The sequence below is a fragment of the Drosophila persimilis genome, unplaced genomic scaffold (assembly GCF_003286085.1).
Source record: "Drosophila persimilis strain 14011-0111.01,24,50 unplaced genomic scaffold, DperRS2 tig00001384-arrow-arrow-pilon, whole genome shotgun sequence".
NCBI lineage: Eukaryota > Metazoa > Arthropoda > Insecta > Diptera > Drosophilidae > Drosophila > Drosophila persimilis.
The window spans coordinates 131,809-149,425 of NW_020825476.1; the positions used below are offsets into that span (position 1 = coordinate 131,809).

A 17,617-nucleotide genomic window follows, 5' to 3' on the forward strand; every position below is an offset into this window, starting at 1 on the left:
TAGAGGGGGCTTAAGAGGGCTAAGTTCGGGTTTTCAGATACATATATTGTTGTTGAGGAACCAAAATTGAGGCAAAAACAATTAAAGTCAAGTATTTAAAACAAGACAGTTAAGTAGAAAATTGATTCATTAATCGGATAAAATTATGTGGGCAGGGCTGAGAGATCTAGATATCTAAAAATATTCGACGGAATATCAAAATTGTTTCTGCTTCGAACTGTATTGGAAAAAGCAATAATGCAGCTGGCTGGATGACAACAAAGAAATAATATAAGTCCAGTCCACATCATTGCAAAGCGACTGTCCCTGCATGGAGCAAACTGAGATCCTCGCCCGCATACAGCCAAAGCATGTCCATTTTCAAGGCGCGGTATGGAAGACACAAAAATGTGACGTGTTTTCGGGAATTAAGAAAAAAAGATTGTTATCCCCCCCTGTATCTTTCAGTGTAAAAGAGTTCGATGATGCGCTGGCCCAGGATGTGGTTGACCTAAAGGAGCTGCGCAGACTGACGTTTAATGGTGGGATATCACACTTCTGATAGGCGTAGTAATTCATGGACATGAATCCAATCCAATCCACAGGTGTGCCCGATGTACAAAGCTTCCGTGCACTCAGCTGGAAACTGCTGTTGGGCTACTTGGGACCAAGACGCAGCAGTTGGACGACCACGCTGGCCCAGAAGCGAGCCCTGTACCAGCAGTTCATTGAGGAATTGGTACTCCCCCCGGGACACAGCTGCAATGGAGCTGGAGAAGGCGACGGGGACGGGGACGTCGCTGTTGATTCAAGGGGCGTTGGCCTACAAGATCATCCGCTTAGCGAGGGGCCAGAAAGCGCCTGGAACACATTCTTCAATGACAACAAATTTCTGCTGCAGATCGGTAAAGATGTGAGGCGCCTGTGTCCCGACATCTCGTTCTTTCAGCAGCCCACAGAGTATCCCTGTGACATTGTGGTGCACAGTAAAGGCGAGCACGGGCGCCGGCTTCACAAACGGGTAGTGCCCACGGTGCTCAGCTCGGCGAACGTCCTGGCCTGGGTTACGTACAGGGCATGAATGAGATTGTCGGACCCATCTACTATGTGATGGCCTCGGATCCGGATCTCTCGTACCGCGCCCACGCGGAGGCAGACTGTTTCTTCTGCTTCACGGCTCTAATGAGCGAGATACGCGACTTCTTCATCAAGACTCTGGACGATGCGGAGGGTGGTATAAAGTTCATGATGGGCTTGCTATCTAACATGCTCAAGACTAAAGATATAGCATCTGAAGAGCCAAGAGCTGCCTCCGCAGTACTACAGCTTCAGGTGGCTCACCCTCCTGCTCTCGCAGGAGTTTCCACTGCCCGATGTGCTGCGAATTTGGGATTAGGTATTCTCGGACGAGCAGCGCTTTAATTTTCTCATCAAAATCTGCTGAACCAAGATATTGTAAGCATGCGCTGACTTTCAACTGATTCATTTGCATTTAATGATGTATTTACTGATTTATAGAATCCAAAGGGAAGCAATTTTAGAGAACGACTTTGCCTCGAATGTGAAGCTGCTGCAAAACTATCCACCCATTGACATAAACGTTGTGATTACTCATGCAGTCTCCCTGGCGTAGCACTCACTTTTAGTGATACCACAGATATTACATATAATACCCGATTCCGGGTAGAGTCTGACAAAGCAATAATCCACAGTGTCTAGTTATCATGTTCAATAGTTGGAAGCCCAGGACCCAACAAAAGATCGAACACTAGCGCTGTTTCTCTGTTTTATACGTTACAATTTCATAATAAACGAATGTGCCGCATGTGTTTGTGTGGAGATTAAAAATGCGAAAACATATGTAAAATAGAGTGATCATAGCTCAAGTGTAATTTTGTGTTCGTGTGTGGCATCGTCAAAAAACACAGTAAAAAATATATATAACATTGGATTCCCGTTAGAGATTGATTACTTGGCCAAACGTGGGGCCGTATCCTTGCAAATCGTCTGAGCAATAAACTCCACCAGTGTTCGGGTCGGGCGGCCGGCCATTCCCTTGCGCAGATACTCGTATTCGAAGCCCTTTGTCACCATAACATTTGTGGCATCCTTTGAGGGAGAAAATCCATAAGATCTGCGCCCCAACAAAGCGCCCCACAATACTCACAATATGCATCCACTGGCCACAGGGCACAAACTCACGGAGAAAGGCAGCGGCCTTGCAGGGACGTCCACCTCGGTCAATGCCATAGTTCTGCACATCGCTGCGTCCCCCGGCACGCACGGCCTTGCTGTAATATTTCCACAATGGGAAGCGCCACACACGATCTCCGGTATGCATGCTGGCGTGCTTGATCTGCTGCCACAGGATCTCCGAGTTGGTAAAGACCCCCGCAGCCGACTCATCCAGGGCCTGGCGCATGTAGCCCGAGCAGGTGCCGACGTCAATGATGCACTTGGGACAGAAGTTTTGCGCATACAGCAGGGCGTCTGCCAGGACCAGTACATCCTCGTGATCGGTGCACTGGATCTCGATGGTCTTGCCGTTCATGGACTTGACCATGTCCCCAGTACGGACCGAATTGCAGCCCACTACGTTTTCACAAAGAGGTATCAGGCCGCGAATGTTGACCTAAGAACAGCATTATTATTCAAGGAGATATCATTTCTGTCCTGAGTACTTACCGGTAAACGCAGGCCAGCCACAGCTCGACAACAGGCCACCACAACGGCGGCCCCGGTCATGTCGCCACGCATATGGAAGAGCTCATGTTTCTCTTTCAGGCACAATCCTCCAGCATCGTAAGTCACGCCTTGGCCCACCAGCACAATGGGGCGCTCCTCGGCACAGGTGCCGTAGTAACTCAGCTCCAGGAAGATGGGTGGCTCGCACGAGGCCTTGCCCACAGCCAGGAAGGCGTGCATTGACTGGCTCTCGGCCCAGCCCTCGACCTTGACCTCCACATTGACACCGGATTTGCACAGCACCTCGACGACATTCTGCGCAAAAGCTGTGGGTGTGAGGAGGTTGGAGGGCATCTCCTGCAGCTGTCTCGTCAGGTTCTGGGCGGCTGCCTTCTGCAGACCAATGCGCCATCCTTCGAGGTCGCAGACCTCGTCTTTTCTTGCGTATAAGTCCAGCGACGGCACTGGAATCCTGTTCTGTGGGTTACGCAGCTCCTGGTAGAGCCAGATGCCCAATGCGGCCCCCTCGGCGGCGGACTCGGCGTGGCCGCAGTTTTCAACTTCGATTCTGTCGGTGTCCAGCTCGGCCAGGATACGGCAGGCGGCGGCCACGGAGCGACGGATCGCCTCCTTCTGTTCGTCGAGCACCTCGTAGGGATTGTAGCCGAGGCACTCCTTGCCGAGGCCGACCACAGCCACCACAGAGTAATAGGGGATGCGCTCTGGCTCGATCGCGAAGAAAAGGCGAGCCTCGCCCCGCTTGGGCATGGGTCCGGACATGCGGAGGACCTGTAGCAATCGGCCGGCAGTCTTCTGGACATTGTACCGCCAACCGGCCGCGGTGAGGACGCCAGCATCATTGCGGTCCGTTTCGTCGGCGAACACGCCGACCACAAGTCCGCGGGATGGAGGATCCGCACACATGTCCATCTGCTGGAGCTGCAACATCTGGTTTACCGCCTGCGAGGCGGAGCGGCGCTGGATAGCCTGGGGACGTGGTCGCAGGCGCTGCGGGAAAGCCTGGGAGACCAGCCGACGTACAACGCCAAGCATTATTTTTCGTTAAGCCCACACAATGTACCAAATATCAGAATATACGTATTTCGTGTTCAATTTCTAGCAATAGAGAATGCCAAATTGAGGCGATGAATGTACTCCATGAGAAAGTGACACTCACTTCAAGGGCTATTTGGTCGGTACATTCAGGAAATTCGAAAGGATCAGAATCTAAAAACGAGTGGACATCGGCCCTTCACTCACTACTGTTTTGGTTTGGCTGTCCTCGGAGGAGTAAACATGTCGAGTATGTATATCTTTGACAAATGGGGCTAACAAATCATGAACTCTTGAAGGGCCATGGTACTCAAATAGATGTGGCTCTGGATGAGTGTAACTTCCAGAAGGAAGCCTTTTCGTCCTATGAGCGTCCTTGATGAGCACCTAGATATCAGAGACCATGAAAGCTAGAGCAACCAAATTGTATATCCAGACACCTGGACCCGTCCGCCCCCACAAAGACCAAAAATCTGTGGCATTCACAATTACATATTTACTAGACTGTCAAATGTGGATGAGATCGGATCGTTATTATAACGACCAAATCGCCTTCCACGCGCTTACTCATTCTCTCTCGATCTCTCTATCCATCTCACACACTCTTTCTCGTGCAGTGTGTTCGCTCTGGCGGAGGGAAGCGAGACAGAACGGCGGGCTTTTGTGTAAGAAAGAGAGAGAGGGAGAAAAGTTCCACTCTCCTATCTCATGACAAGTGCGAGCATAATTCAGAGTTAATTTCGTTCCCGCTCGCTAAAGAATCTTTTTTGTATAAGTGGGTGATAAAAAAGAAAGGTTTTTAAAATCAAAACGTTAGAGAATACAATTTATTTGGCATACGCCTAACTTTTAAAATATTTCAGCGAAAAATAAGTTTAATTTTACAATAAGGCATTGCCGTTACAAAGTGCCGTGACTAAATGATTCCTTTAAAGTTTCGATACTGCATCATTAATTCCTGAAAATTTAGAATAGTTTTTCTAAAATAAAGAGACCGAAAAACTTGGGTGACTGCAAATTTGTATTTTTCGACGACGAAAAAAAAGGAGTGCTTGCGTTCGTTTTCATAGATTTTTCTCGACTTCTCTTCATATATTCAAACAATTTCTTCTGCGCCTATCTTACCTACGGTTGCAAAGCGGGGCGAATTCGCCAAGAGCGAGAGAGCGAGCTTTTATTGCGCTCCCGCTTTGCCCTAGCCTAACTTACACTAGACTTCATAAAATACGATCCTAATAACAATTATTATACGCCAAATGGCGCTACACCGGGCCCGTTGAAGGCCTGGAAGGCTTCAAACCATTGGCAGAAGCGCCAATTTGTGTATCGGCCTCCTGAACGTGGCTCCGCTGCTCGTCCTTAGCTCGACCACTCTGACCCTTCCGTCCTGCCCGGCGGTTGTTCCGACCACCCTTCCGAGGAGCCACTGTTGAGGGGGCAGGTTGTCCTCGGCGACGATTACTAGGTCGCCTTCCTTTATGTTTGGCTCCTCCTGGTGCCACTTGCATCTGATTTGTAATCCCAGCACATACTCCCGGGACCATCGCTGCCAGAACATTTGTCTGGCTGACGAGACAAGCCGCCATCGCTTTAAGCAGCTCAGACCCTCCTGGTCCGGGGTCCTGGGTGCTGGGGGTGCGATGAGCGGCCCGCCTGTCAGCAGGTGCCCGGGAGTCAGCGCGTCTCCGTCGCTTGGGTCTGGGCTTAGGGGTCCTAGTGGGCGCGAGTTGAGTACCGCCTCGATCCCGACCAGCACGGTCTCCAGCTCCTCTGCGGTGAGGAGAGCGCTTCCGACTGCCCGTAGGAGTAGGCCCTTGGCAGACTTCACACCGGCCTCCCAAAGTCCGCCCATGTGCGGTGCTCGAGGCGGTATGAAGGCAAACTCGCACCCGCTTCTTGACGCAAATTCGCGTATCGCGTCCGCTTCCGCCTCGATCTTCCTCCGCAGTTCGCTGAAGTGGCGACTTGCTCCGACGAAATTTGTCGTTGACTGGGCCACAAAAATCAACGCCACATACTGAAAATGGGCGGAGAGCACGGAGCCGGTCTGCGGGTAAGTTGCCCATCATTTGGGTCTGGAGTAGCGGCTTGCATTTAAAGCAACGAATACACGACCTAACTGTCGCCCTGCAGACCGCCTAAGCATTCACTATCCAAATGCGCTGTCTAAGGATACTCACGAGTGCTCGTGGGCCGGCATGAAAATTCGTTTGATGCAGATAGCGAACTTATGTCTGCACAAACTGCGAGCGTTTTGTCAATAACAAAGGAAACTTGGCATTATATGACATAGGAGCGTTAACTAGTCGCCCCCCAACTCGCAACAACGAAAAAGAGCACCATGTCCCAGCCTCTTCATGGATGAATGGATTCAAGCGCTGAAGACTGGGGCCTAACTTGGTGCCTTTACGAACCCTTTCAATATCTTCTTGAGACTCATTTTTCTGTGTTATTTCGACTATTTTTAGAAACGCCTCGTCGTATTCTACGGATGACGGAATTTTTCCAAAGTTGAGACTTTTGTCTTTGCATTTTCGGATGAAGCGGAACACGAAAACGAACACTCTTAGCAGTTTGAGGTGTGACGAGTATCCCTCGATTACATCCACTAAGTAATTTGGCTTGGCCGCGACGGTCAGTCCGACCGATTTCTTCCGACTTTCCATCTGTATCTCTTCTTCGGAAAGCTCGAAGTGTGGATTTCTGGGCCAGCTCTCTTCTTCAAACTTTAAGAACTCTGGTCCACCAAACCAGATCGACTGCACGATTTCCTCTACGTCACAACCTCTCGAAACTATGTCTGCTGGGTTCTGTTTTGTTGGCACATGCCGCCACGTAGCTTCACTTGACCACTCTTGAATCTCCGCTACTCGGTTCGCAACGAATGTTGACAACGACGAAGGGTGGGATCTGATCCAATGAAGAGTAACTTCTGAATCTTACCAGAATATAATTTCATCAATTGGAACCTTGAGCAGTGATTTGATTCGGTGACAAAGGTCTGCTAGAAGGTGAGCGGCACATAACTCAAGCCTTGGGAGCGTTTTCGTCTTGGGTGGCGCTACTTTCGACTTTGCAGTCAACAAGGAGACCTCGAAACCTTCTGCAGTCTTTCTACGGATATAGACGCAGGCTCCATAAGCTCTCATGGATGCGTCGGCAAAGGCATGTACTTGAATCGGTGACATGAGATCAGTATGCACAAATCGAGGTATGGTAATCTTCTCCAACTGACCCAAGGATTCTTTTAATAAGTTCCATGCTGTTTCCAAGTTCATTGGAATTGACTCATCCCAACCTAGCTTGTTAAGCCAAAGCTCCTGCAGTAGGATCTTTCCCTTAATTACTAAAGGACTTAACAAGCCAAGGGGGTCAAACAGCTTTGATGTCACCGATAATATGTTCCGTTTTGTCGCTCGGAGACCCATAACTGACGTGTCAATTCGGAACTTAAAGACGTCTTCGTGTGGCAGCCACGATATTCCTAACGCCTTAGTTGACTCTGAGTCCGAGATCGTTATCGGTTTAACTGTGCTCTCGGATGCGGTGACCTCAGGTGAGTTCGAAAACCATTTAGTCAATTCAAACCCAGCGGTTTGAAGAACCTGAGCCAGATCAGACTTAATTGTCTTTAACTCCTCTACGCAACCAGCACCAGTCAACATGTCATCGACATAGAAGTCGGAGTCAATAACTTCAGCAGCTTTAGGGAATGAGAGTTTTGCAGACTCACTCAACCTCTTCAAACACCGAATAGCCAAAAATGGGGCTGGTCCAGTCCCATATGTTACGGTGTTGAGCTGGTATATTCTCAAGGACTCAGATGGGTCTCTTCTCACACTATGAGCTGGAATTGTCTATCCGCATCAGCGACCCAGACTTGGCGATACATCTTCTTGACATCGGCTGTCCAGGCGTACCTGTGTAGTCTGAATCGGAGCAATGTCGAATACAGCTCATCCTTTATCGTAGGACCGACCATCAATATGTCGTTCAAGGCCACCTGAGAGGACGTTTTACAAGACGCATCGAAAACGACGCGGAGCTTGGTCGACGTGCTTTGGGGCCTCAACACACACTGATGTGGAATGAAATAATGTGGAGTTTTCGGGATTGTGTTGTCTGTGGTAGACATGTGACCCAAGGAGAGGTACTCTTCCATGAACTCCAAGTACATTTTCTGTAACACGGGGTCACGAGACAATCTTTTTTCAAGCGATAAAAACCGCCGTTTAGGCGTAGGAGTTGCCTAAGATACTTGGATCTGATTTGAACGGCAGTCTTACTTCAAACCGACGTGAAGGCACGACCTGAATAGTCCTTCTATAATGCTTTTCACATAACTTGTGTTCAGGAGATAAAGACTTTTTAGAAGACGGCAATTCTTCCAGTGACCAAAACTTTTGTAATGTGTTTTCGATGTGTATCACTGACTCTTCTCGACAACTCAAACAATTCCTCGCTTCTTGGGTGGCAGTCACCTTTGGAGTGTATCTGCCGAACACAAACCAGCCGAGAAGCGTTTTCTGCAGAGTTGGATAGTCAGGACCTTGTCGAATCTGACCAACAGATAAAAGTTCGAAAAATGTTTCTGCACCTATCAACATATCTATCTTCTGTGGCTTGAAGAAATATGGGTCTGCAAGTGGTAAGTTCTTCGGGATTTTCCAGTCACTCACGTTAAGTGTTTGATCAGGGTGATACCCCGAAATGGACCTTAAAATCCAGAAATCAACCGAAAACTCACTACCAGTAATTCGCGACTTCACCACCGTGTGTATCTTTTTCTTGACTTGTGAATTGGATTCACCAATACCAAGCAAGTTGATACACGACTCCTCCCGACGGATCTGTAAGCGCTGTGCTAAGTCCTCAGTTATAAAATTGGTTTGAGACCCCGAGTCAAGCAGAGCTCGGGCCAAAACATGTTCACCATTATTTGTTCGGACGCTTACGATCGACGAAGCCAGAATAACTCTATCCATAGCTTTCGCATGGAGAGGAAGGAGGAGAAGAATTCTCTGGGGGTGATGGTAACGCTAGACTTTTATTCGCCACTGTGTACCTATGCAATAAGGTATGGTGTGAGCAGCCACACAGTCGACACTTCTTAGCTTTGCATCAGAGTGGCCTGGCTGCAGACAATTGATGCACAAGGATGCAGTTTTTGCGAATTCGAACCTTTGCATTACTGGCAGCCGACCAAATGGACTGCAATCTGTAAACAAATGGCCTTTCGCTTTGCAGTAGCTGCATTGTTGGTTTTTGGTATTCGCGGTGGAACAGAGCTAACTTCGGAAGGCGAGCACGAGATGGGCCACCATAAGCTGGTACTGCCGGTATTGTCTCATCAGCTGTCTTTAATGCGCAAATGAGAGACATTAATTTTGGCTTTGTGACAATTGAGAGTTCTTCCAACTCGACTCCAAATTCATCGTCAATGTCTATATCTTCAATCTTCTCTTGAAGTTCGCGTGCCGTGTCAATGCTACGCATCAGCGTTTCGAGTCTGCACTCGAGCTCCGTCAATACCAGCGGAATATCCCCCGCTTCTAAACGGTCCGCTAATAAACGAATGCCTTTGACACGGCAACTGCGCTTTTTCTTCAGCTCTTCAAGGGCGATATTGTTGGCTTTTGAGGTCATATTGATTCTCAATACAAGCAACTGAAGGCGAAAGATCGTTTTTAATAATCGTATTTAATGCCGAGACACTCAATGAAATAATGGGTAATTGTACCCAAACGAGGTGAAAAACCAATATACCCGACAAATTTAGGGTATAGCGTCGCTTGGCTGGCGCGTACACGAAAACCACACAAGAATAGCAACGAACAGCAATGGTGACAAGCGAAAACGAAAATTTTCACCGCTGTAGTTCTGAAGAATCGATGTTGTGTATACGATCCGACAACGATCGACGCTAAATTGATTTGCGAGGCACGACTTTGTCTTAATTGATAGTTGGATCCTACTGACACCAAACGAATATACCCGACGAAAACAGGGTAGCGCGTCACTTGGTGTTTGGTTTGGATCAAGCTCGCCAAACAAAAGAACAACGATAAGCAACGGTGAGGAGCGAAAGCGAGACGAAAAAATTCACCGCTGCAGCTGCGTATTGGTATGCGTGCTTGGCCAACGACCCAACTTTACATATATTTGACACAACGAAAACGAGTAAGGGGAAAGGGGTGACAGCGATTGCAGTTCAAATGAGTTATATGTGTAGTTATTGCGTCCAACAGGGTTAGTGCAATTGTTTCAGCACAAGACAATAATTGCGAGTTTTTTAATCTTTTCGTATTCACTCGAGCTTTAAATTTTTTGCACAAATACCTCTTGATAAGATTGGAAATTCCAGGTGCTGTACTCTCCTCTTCTGATGCTGGATGCTCCACTTGGATCTCCTTTGGTAGATGGTATATATATCTCCTTTTGTATATAGCTGCAGACAGGGTATTGCACGACCGACGCGGTGATTTTTTATACCCGATACTCAAAATGAGTATTGGGGTGTATTAGATTTGTGGTAAAAGTGGATGTGTGTAACGTCCAGAAGGAATCGTTTCCGACCCCATAAAGTATATGTATATATTCTTGATCAGCATCAATAGCCGAGTCGATTGAGCCATGTCTGTCTGTCCGTCTGTCCGTCCGTCCGTCTGTCCGTCCCCTTCAGCGCCCAATGCTCAAAGACTATAAGAGCTAGAGCAACGATGTTTTGGATCCAGATTTCTGTGATATGTCAATACTTCGCGCCGCCCACTTCCGCCCCCACAAAGGACGAAAATCTGTGGCATCCACATTTTTCGACGATACGATAAAACCAAAAACGCAGAATCGTAGAGGATGACTATATGTTCTAGAGTGTAAAATCTCAACCAGATCGTATAATTATTATAGCCAGAATCAAGAAAACAATTTCATTCTTTCTCGCTCTGTCTCTCTCTAACACACAGGTTTCATGGTCGGTTTTGCCAATTGCAAAATATGAGTTCAAGGATCTCAGAACCTATAAGAGCTAGAGCCACCAAATTTGGTATCCACACTCCTGTGATATCGGACCTTGACCGTTTTGTGTCAAAATTTAGCCACACCCCCTTCCGCCCCCGAAAACGACGAAAATCTGGGGCATCCACAAATCTCAGAGACTATTAAGGCTAGAGTAACCAAATTTGGTATCCGCACTTTTGTTAGATCTCACTATAAAACGTATATCTCAGAATTTCGCCCCACCCCCTTCCGCCCCCACAAAGGACGAGAATAAGTTGCATCCACAATATTGCAGATTCGAGAAAACTAAAAACGCAGAATCATAGAGAATGACCATATATATCCAGTTGCTGAATTTGGATCAGATCAGATCATTTTTATAGCCAAAAGGAACAAATCAATTTGCACTGGCTACGCAGCGACCGACGTCACGCTCAGACTGATTTTCTGTCTCTCTCGCACGCACTCTTTGTCGTGTCGTTTAATATTAGCGGCGTCTGCCGGAGGAGAGTCATACTGACTTAGTATCGGGTATAACTGTATCTCCCTCGTTTTTTACTGTATTGAAGCTGTAAGTGACCCAATTTCCTTGTTCTCTTTTGCGCCTGAATTCGTAAAATCGTAAAAGGCATGCGCAGCGGCCAGCCGCTGCTGATAAGAGAGCGCAACGCTTGCGTTCCCCACGCTCGAAGCTTTTCGTTCTCGTCGTTGCCAATTCTGCTTTAAGCTGGCAGTGCTCGCTTTCCATGCATTTTTGTAATGCATTGAAACGTAGCCGACAAATACACTAACAACAAAAAAAAAGAAAATTTTTTTTAATCTCCTTAAACCAACAACCATAAAAATGTTTTTTTTTTTATTTTTAATTAAATTGTTTTGGCTCACCATGGCGGTACGCTGGTGTGACCCCCTCGGCTTTTTATAATTTTTTAATTTTTCGTTTTTTTTTTTTATACATATTTAATTTCCTTACTTCTAATATCATATATTATATTCACATACGCTCTCGTTTATATATACATACCTCTATAAATATCTAAAACGTTTCTCTTTCTCCTTTAGAGATTAAGCCTCATATTTTTCCATTTCCATTAATTTCTTTCCCTTGATTTGCCTACTGGTTAATTAAAGACTTGTGTTCTTTCCGGTAGTGAAACACTTGTTCGCTCGGTTTTGATGATGTAGCCACATGTCTAGTATTAAGTCCAAAGAAATATATTGAATTTTGTCAGCCATGAATATGGAGTAGACTTCTAATTTCCTGGTGACATGGTGACGTAAGGGGGTAGGGTGAGAATATTAGGGATTTCCAGAACATTTCGCACCACTGGAAATCATGGAAGGGTGGGTACAAAATTGTGTGTGTCGACTTCCAACTCAAGACCTCACGCCCGCGATATTTTTGGAACACCCCGACGAAAGCCCCTAGTACTTTCGAGTACGCCCTATGTATGATTGTGCCATTTCATTTCGGCTATGATCGGAATATGCAAATTGTTGTTTTCGGAGTTAGCTCCCTGTAGAGTCACGGGATTCTAAAATTTTAAAGTTTATGTAGTATGAGTCGAGACGCGGTCAAACGACCCCCCCCCCCCCACAAGTTACCGAATGAGCACGGAACAAAAGAATCCCCACCGGCAGTGACATCCCCTCCAATCCATCCCCTACTGACGTATAGAAATATATCGTTGACTTGTTACACAATTAAACTGAAAACCTTTCGAATATATTTATATTTGTGTAACGTAATTACCATTATTCCTGAATATACTCTTTGTAATTAGTTGACCCTAGTCTAATAGGATCTTTCATCATGATATTTTTATATATATAATTAATCTTAATTGCAGCTTATTTGAACATATTTTCCTTATTACTTTAGTAGCCTTTATATATATATAACCACTTAGCAGCTATGAGAGCTTGTAGAAAAGTTTAATGAATAAACTGTTTGTAATGAATTCCCGTTAATTGTTGCCGTTATTAAGCATCATGTGGCGCCGAGATGACGTAACCTAGCAGAAGTAGAGCGTTTATTTTAGGGATCGTTACCCATTACTCAGCCTATTTGGACCGGTGCGATCAAGGAAGGGTGGGCATACCGAGTTGCAATGACACCGCAAGCAATTCCCGCTCGAATTAGTTCCGCTGTCTGGTCTGATGAGCTCGTGAGGTGGCTCAAAGGGGGCCTAGCTGAGGCCACCGGACGGGTCGCAGGTTGCGGATAGCGAACGACCTACCTATATACAGGTCATATAGGTAGGTCAGCTGCGAATAATCGGACATCCCTAGGGAGAGTACCGAAAATAAGCAGCCCCGGACAGCCAGCGGGTGTTCGCGAAGTAGCAACACTGACGATGCGCTTGTGGTGCCGCCTCGTATAAGTAGCTCACACACTCCCCTATCCCTACACACTACCTACCCACATCCCAACCCCTACATTCAGCTCACACCGGGCCGGACTAAGAGTGTTATTCGACCCGTGCCGAGAGTCAGCCTGGCTGGGGGCCCGGTATATAAAACTAGCCCAGTCGTTAACGGAGAGCTCAGGGACTTGGCAGCCCCCTGTTCTAAGTATGCCTTATCCGGGCAACGTGGATCTCTGCCCGGACGGACCGTACCCCTTCTCTGCAGCTCGTGGGAAAAGAATGGAAGAATTTAAAAACAAACAAAATGAGTCTGGCACTCCCCAAATGCCAACAGGGAGCAATCCCAAACAGGGGAAGGCAGCGGCCCAAAGGCCTGGCCCGACCCGCAAATCAGCAGGGAAAACCTGCGCGGCGGAAGATGCTAGGGAGAGCCCGAAGGGGTCCCATCCCGGTGTCGGGGTGGGTGGTGAATTGGCTCCCAAAACCGGTACCTTGGCAGAGTGGCTATGCAATCCTGCGGCTGCTCTGCCTGCTGGTAAAGTGGAGGGGGATGAGTCACCATCTACTAGTGTCAAAGCCAAATCCTTTACATATGCCGACAGAAGGAGTGCTGGCAACATACTCCGTCGGCAGAACGCAAGCCAGATGTCCAGCCCGACGGACAAATGGATTAAGAAGGTCGAGTGGGCCTCGAAGGTGCTGCCGAACTTTGGCAAGGAAGCACCGAAGAAGGAAGCCCCTCAGCAAAAAAGGCAGCGCTCGCAGGAGACTCCGGGGCCGACACCGAAGCGCTCCAGAGTGCTGCCTAAAGCATCGTTCGCGCAGATTGCCAGAGAAAGGACGCTAATTGGCATCCTGGACAAAGGCAGCGTGGACTCCCGGATCCCTAGGAACCAGTGGAAGTGGGTGGAAGCGGCACTGGCCGACCGCTGCTTCGAGCTGTTGGAAAAGCAGCCTGGAGCCCCCCCCCCCCCCAAGCGGAGCAGACGTAGCCCTGATCCAGGAACCTTGGATAGTGGGAGACAAGGTTTGTGGATTAGGGTCGAAGGAGTACAAGATAATTGTAGCTCAACATGAAGGTAAAACCCGCACCTGCATTCTCGCCAGAAAGCACCTTAATATCTTTCTGCACCATAATTATAGCGATAGCGACAACACGGCGGCAAGCCTAGAGCTGAAAGGGACACATCTAAGGCTGATGTCGTCCTACATGGCCCATGAGGGAAACGATCCCCCCAACGACCTTGTTCGCAAACTAGCCAGCGACAGCGAGAGGTCGGACATAGACCTATTAATAGGTTGCGATGCCAACGCTCACCACACTCAATGGGGGAGCTCGAACACAAATGTAAGGGGTGAGTCACTTTTCAGCTTCATCCTTAACTCAACTCTATTTATTTGTAATCGGGGCAACGACCCCACTTTTATAATTAAAAATCGACAGGAGGTTATTGACATCACCCTAGTGTCTTCCAACCTGTTAGACATAGTCAAGAGTTGGCAAGTCCTTGATGACCACTCCTTCTCTGACCACAGATACATCGAGACCACACTATCCCTCTAGTTTCCGAAACCTAAGGACTATATTAATCCCAGGAAAGCCAACTGGGAAAAATATAGCTCAGCCCTGGAGGACTTACTCCCCTCCAAAGCACCATCATGCCCTGACACAAAAGACGACCTAGATCGCCTAGTGAACAGGTTCACAGAGGCATGCAACAAAGCCTTCGCGGCAGCATGCCCCTCTAGCAAACCTAGGGGGAAAAAGAAACCCCCCTGGTGGTCAAAACAAATAGACATCCTACGTAAAAGCTGCAGGACCCTTTTCAACAGGGCCAAAAGCGCGAACGAGGAGAGCCACTGGGCAGACTATAAAATCAGTCTGTCACTATATAAAAAGGAAACAAGGAAAGCAAAAAGGGCCTCTTGGCAAAAATTTTGCTCGGAAATTGAGGAAACATCAGAGGCCGCAAGGCTTCGCAAGATTCTCTCAAAAACTAACCCCTCGGTAGGGTATCTTAAAAGGAATGACGGCACGTGGACTAACTCCAGTGAGGAGTCCCTGCACATTCTACTAGACACACATTTTACAGGGTGCACAACCATCGAGACGGCACATCTTCCAGGAGAGGGACCGGTAACCTCGATGGATCACATCCTCACAAAACGTAACATAAGCTGGGCAATAAACAGCTTCAACCCGTTCAAATCGCCAGGCCCAGACCAGGTAATCCCGGCCCAACTTCAGAAGGCCGGGGATACGGCCATAAACTGGCTACAAGGTATCTTCAGGAAGATGCTGGCTGTGGGTACAATCCCGCGAACATGGCTTAAGGCAAAGATAGTCTTCATTCCCAAAGCTGGGAAAGCCTCGCACTCAGCTGCAAAAGACTTTAGACCAATCAGCCTATCGTCCTTCCTCCTCAAAACCTTTGAGAGACTCGTCGGGCTGCAACTGAGGACAACTATACACCCTCAGTTGCTGTCAGGCGCACAGGAGCATGCCTACCGGAAAGGAAAATCCACGGAAACGGCTCTTCATGAAGTGATCTCTGCGGTAGAGAAATCTCTGCATCACAAAGAGTACTCACTCATAGCCTTTCTCGATATTGAGGGAGCTTTCAACAACGTTGTACCGGGTGCCATTACAGAAGCCCTGACTGACCTGGGGGTGGACCGTCACTTGGTGATGCTCATTGATCAATTGCTCACATGCAGGACGGTGACATCATCGATGGGATCGTCCGCCCAGTCAAGGTATGTCAACAGAGGCACCCCGCAAGGTGGTGTCCTGTCTCCTCTTCTGTGGAACATAGCAGTCAACAAGATTCTATGGGACCTGGAGGGGGGGGGGGGCTGCAAAGTCGTGGCCTATGCGGATGACGTTGCGATTATTTTCTCGGGGAAATACCCCCAAACACTGTTCGACTTAATGTCCACAAAGCTAGCGCAACTGTCGGATTGGACGGAATCGCGCGGTCTGGGAGTAAATCCCTCAAAAACGGAACTCGTATTATTCACAAATAAATACAAGGTCCCGCCCCTCAACCCTCCAATACTACAAGGATGCAGGCTCTCCTTTAGCGACAGTGCCAGTTACTTAGGGTTGGTAATTGACAAGAAGCTTAGCTGGAACCTGAATGTCAAAGACAGAGTGAAGAAGGCAATGACTGCACTCTATACATGCAAAAAAGCTATTGGGCTAAGATGGGGTATGATCCCAAGCATAGTCCAATGGATATATCAAGCTATAGTTAGACCAATACTACTCTACGGAGTTACGGTGTGGTGGCCAGCCCTATCAAAAAGGGCGATCACCAAGCAACTGGGCAAAGTCCAGCGGACTGCCGCCCTATGCATCAGCGGAGCTCTCCGCACCACCACAAATGATGCGCTAAATGCCATCCTATGCCTACAGAGCCTTGAACTCGCAGGGAAGGAACGGGCACAAGCAGCAGCAATACGTCTAAGAGACTCAGATCAATGGGTGACACAGTGCATAGGTCACTCAGCCATATTAAATAGCAGTACCGTCCCCTCAAAAACCGACTACCAAGTTCCAAGAGAGTATACAGACACTCCCTTCGACACAATCATCCCTCATAGAGACGAATGGCTCGAGGGACTCCCAGGCCCTGATGGGGCCATAAGCATCTTCACAGATGGATCAAAGCTGGACGACAGAGTCGGAGGGGGAATCTACTCTGAACAGCTAAACATAAGGCATTCCTTCAGACTCCCAGATCATTGCAGTGTCTTTCAAGCGGAAGTCATAGCAATCAGGGAGGCACTAGACTGCCTACAAGCGGCTGCCGTCACGGCAACCAAGCTAAACATTTATAGCGACAGCCAGGCTGCGATCAAATCGCTAAGCGCGATTTCCTCGAACTCGGCCACCGTGGCAGACTGCCGCAAATCTCTGCACGAGATGGCTCAGCAATTTGCTATTAGCCTAATTTCGGTCCCGGGCCACCGGGACATCGAGGGCAACTGTATAGCGGACGAGCTGGCCAGATCTGGCACTACAATCCCCCTTCTCCAAGACAAGGAGGATATCTGTATGCCACTGGCCACCTGTAAGCTCATCATAAGGGAACAATACAAGCGACTAAAAAACGATATGTGGCAAACAGTGCCACGATGTCGCACAACTCGGCAAACATGGCCGACCATGGCGCACCTCCGAGCTCCTCAAGTTAAGCAGGAAAAGGTGCAGCGTAGTCACACGTTCCCTCACGGGACACTGGCTAATAGGCACCCACGCTAACAGGCTGGGGGCCCCACATAACGATTTTTGTCGCAGCTGTAGAGACGAGGAAGAGGAGGAGACAGTGGAACATCTGTTCTGCTCCTGCCCGGCTCTCAGCAGAAGAAGGCTACAGCACCTGGGCTCAGCCTTTCTACACGACATCTCAGAGATGTCCAAACTATGTCCCAGAAGGATAGCGAACTTTGTGAGAGCATCTGGATGGGATAATTGCTGACAGGAAGTCTCACAACGCAGGAAGGAAATGATCCTATGCGGTATCACAACG

At 48.2% G+C, this 17,617-nt stretch overlaps 1 protein-coding gene and 1 pseudogene across 1 annotated transcript; one reads left to right on the plus strand and one right to left on the minus strand.

The window, feature by feature from the left end:
- Positions 1 to 350: 350 nt before the first annotated feature.
- Positions 351 to 1,612, plus strand: LOC6603643 (annotated as a pseudogene).
- Positions 1,613 to 1,761: 149 nt separating this feature from the next.
- LOC113566957 (cytosol aminopeptidase-like) lies at positions 1,762 to 3,756 on the minus strand. The gene is made up of 3 exons (XM_026994200.1): positions 2,665 to 3,756; positions 2,147 to 2,611; positions 1,762 to 2,088 (listed from the first exon to the last, which is right to left on the minus strand). Exons 1-3 carry the CDS (start codon positions 3,715 to 3,717, stop codon positions 1,948 to 1,950), a joined length of 1,659 nt encoding a protein of 552 aa, XP_026850001.1. The 5' UTR covers positions 3,718 to 3,756; the 3' UTR covers positions 1,762 to 1,947.
- Positions 3,757 to 17,617: the final 13,861 nt, after the last annotated feature.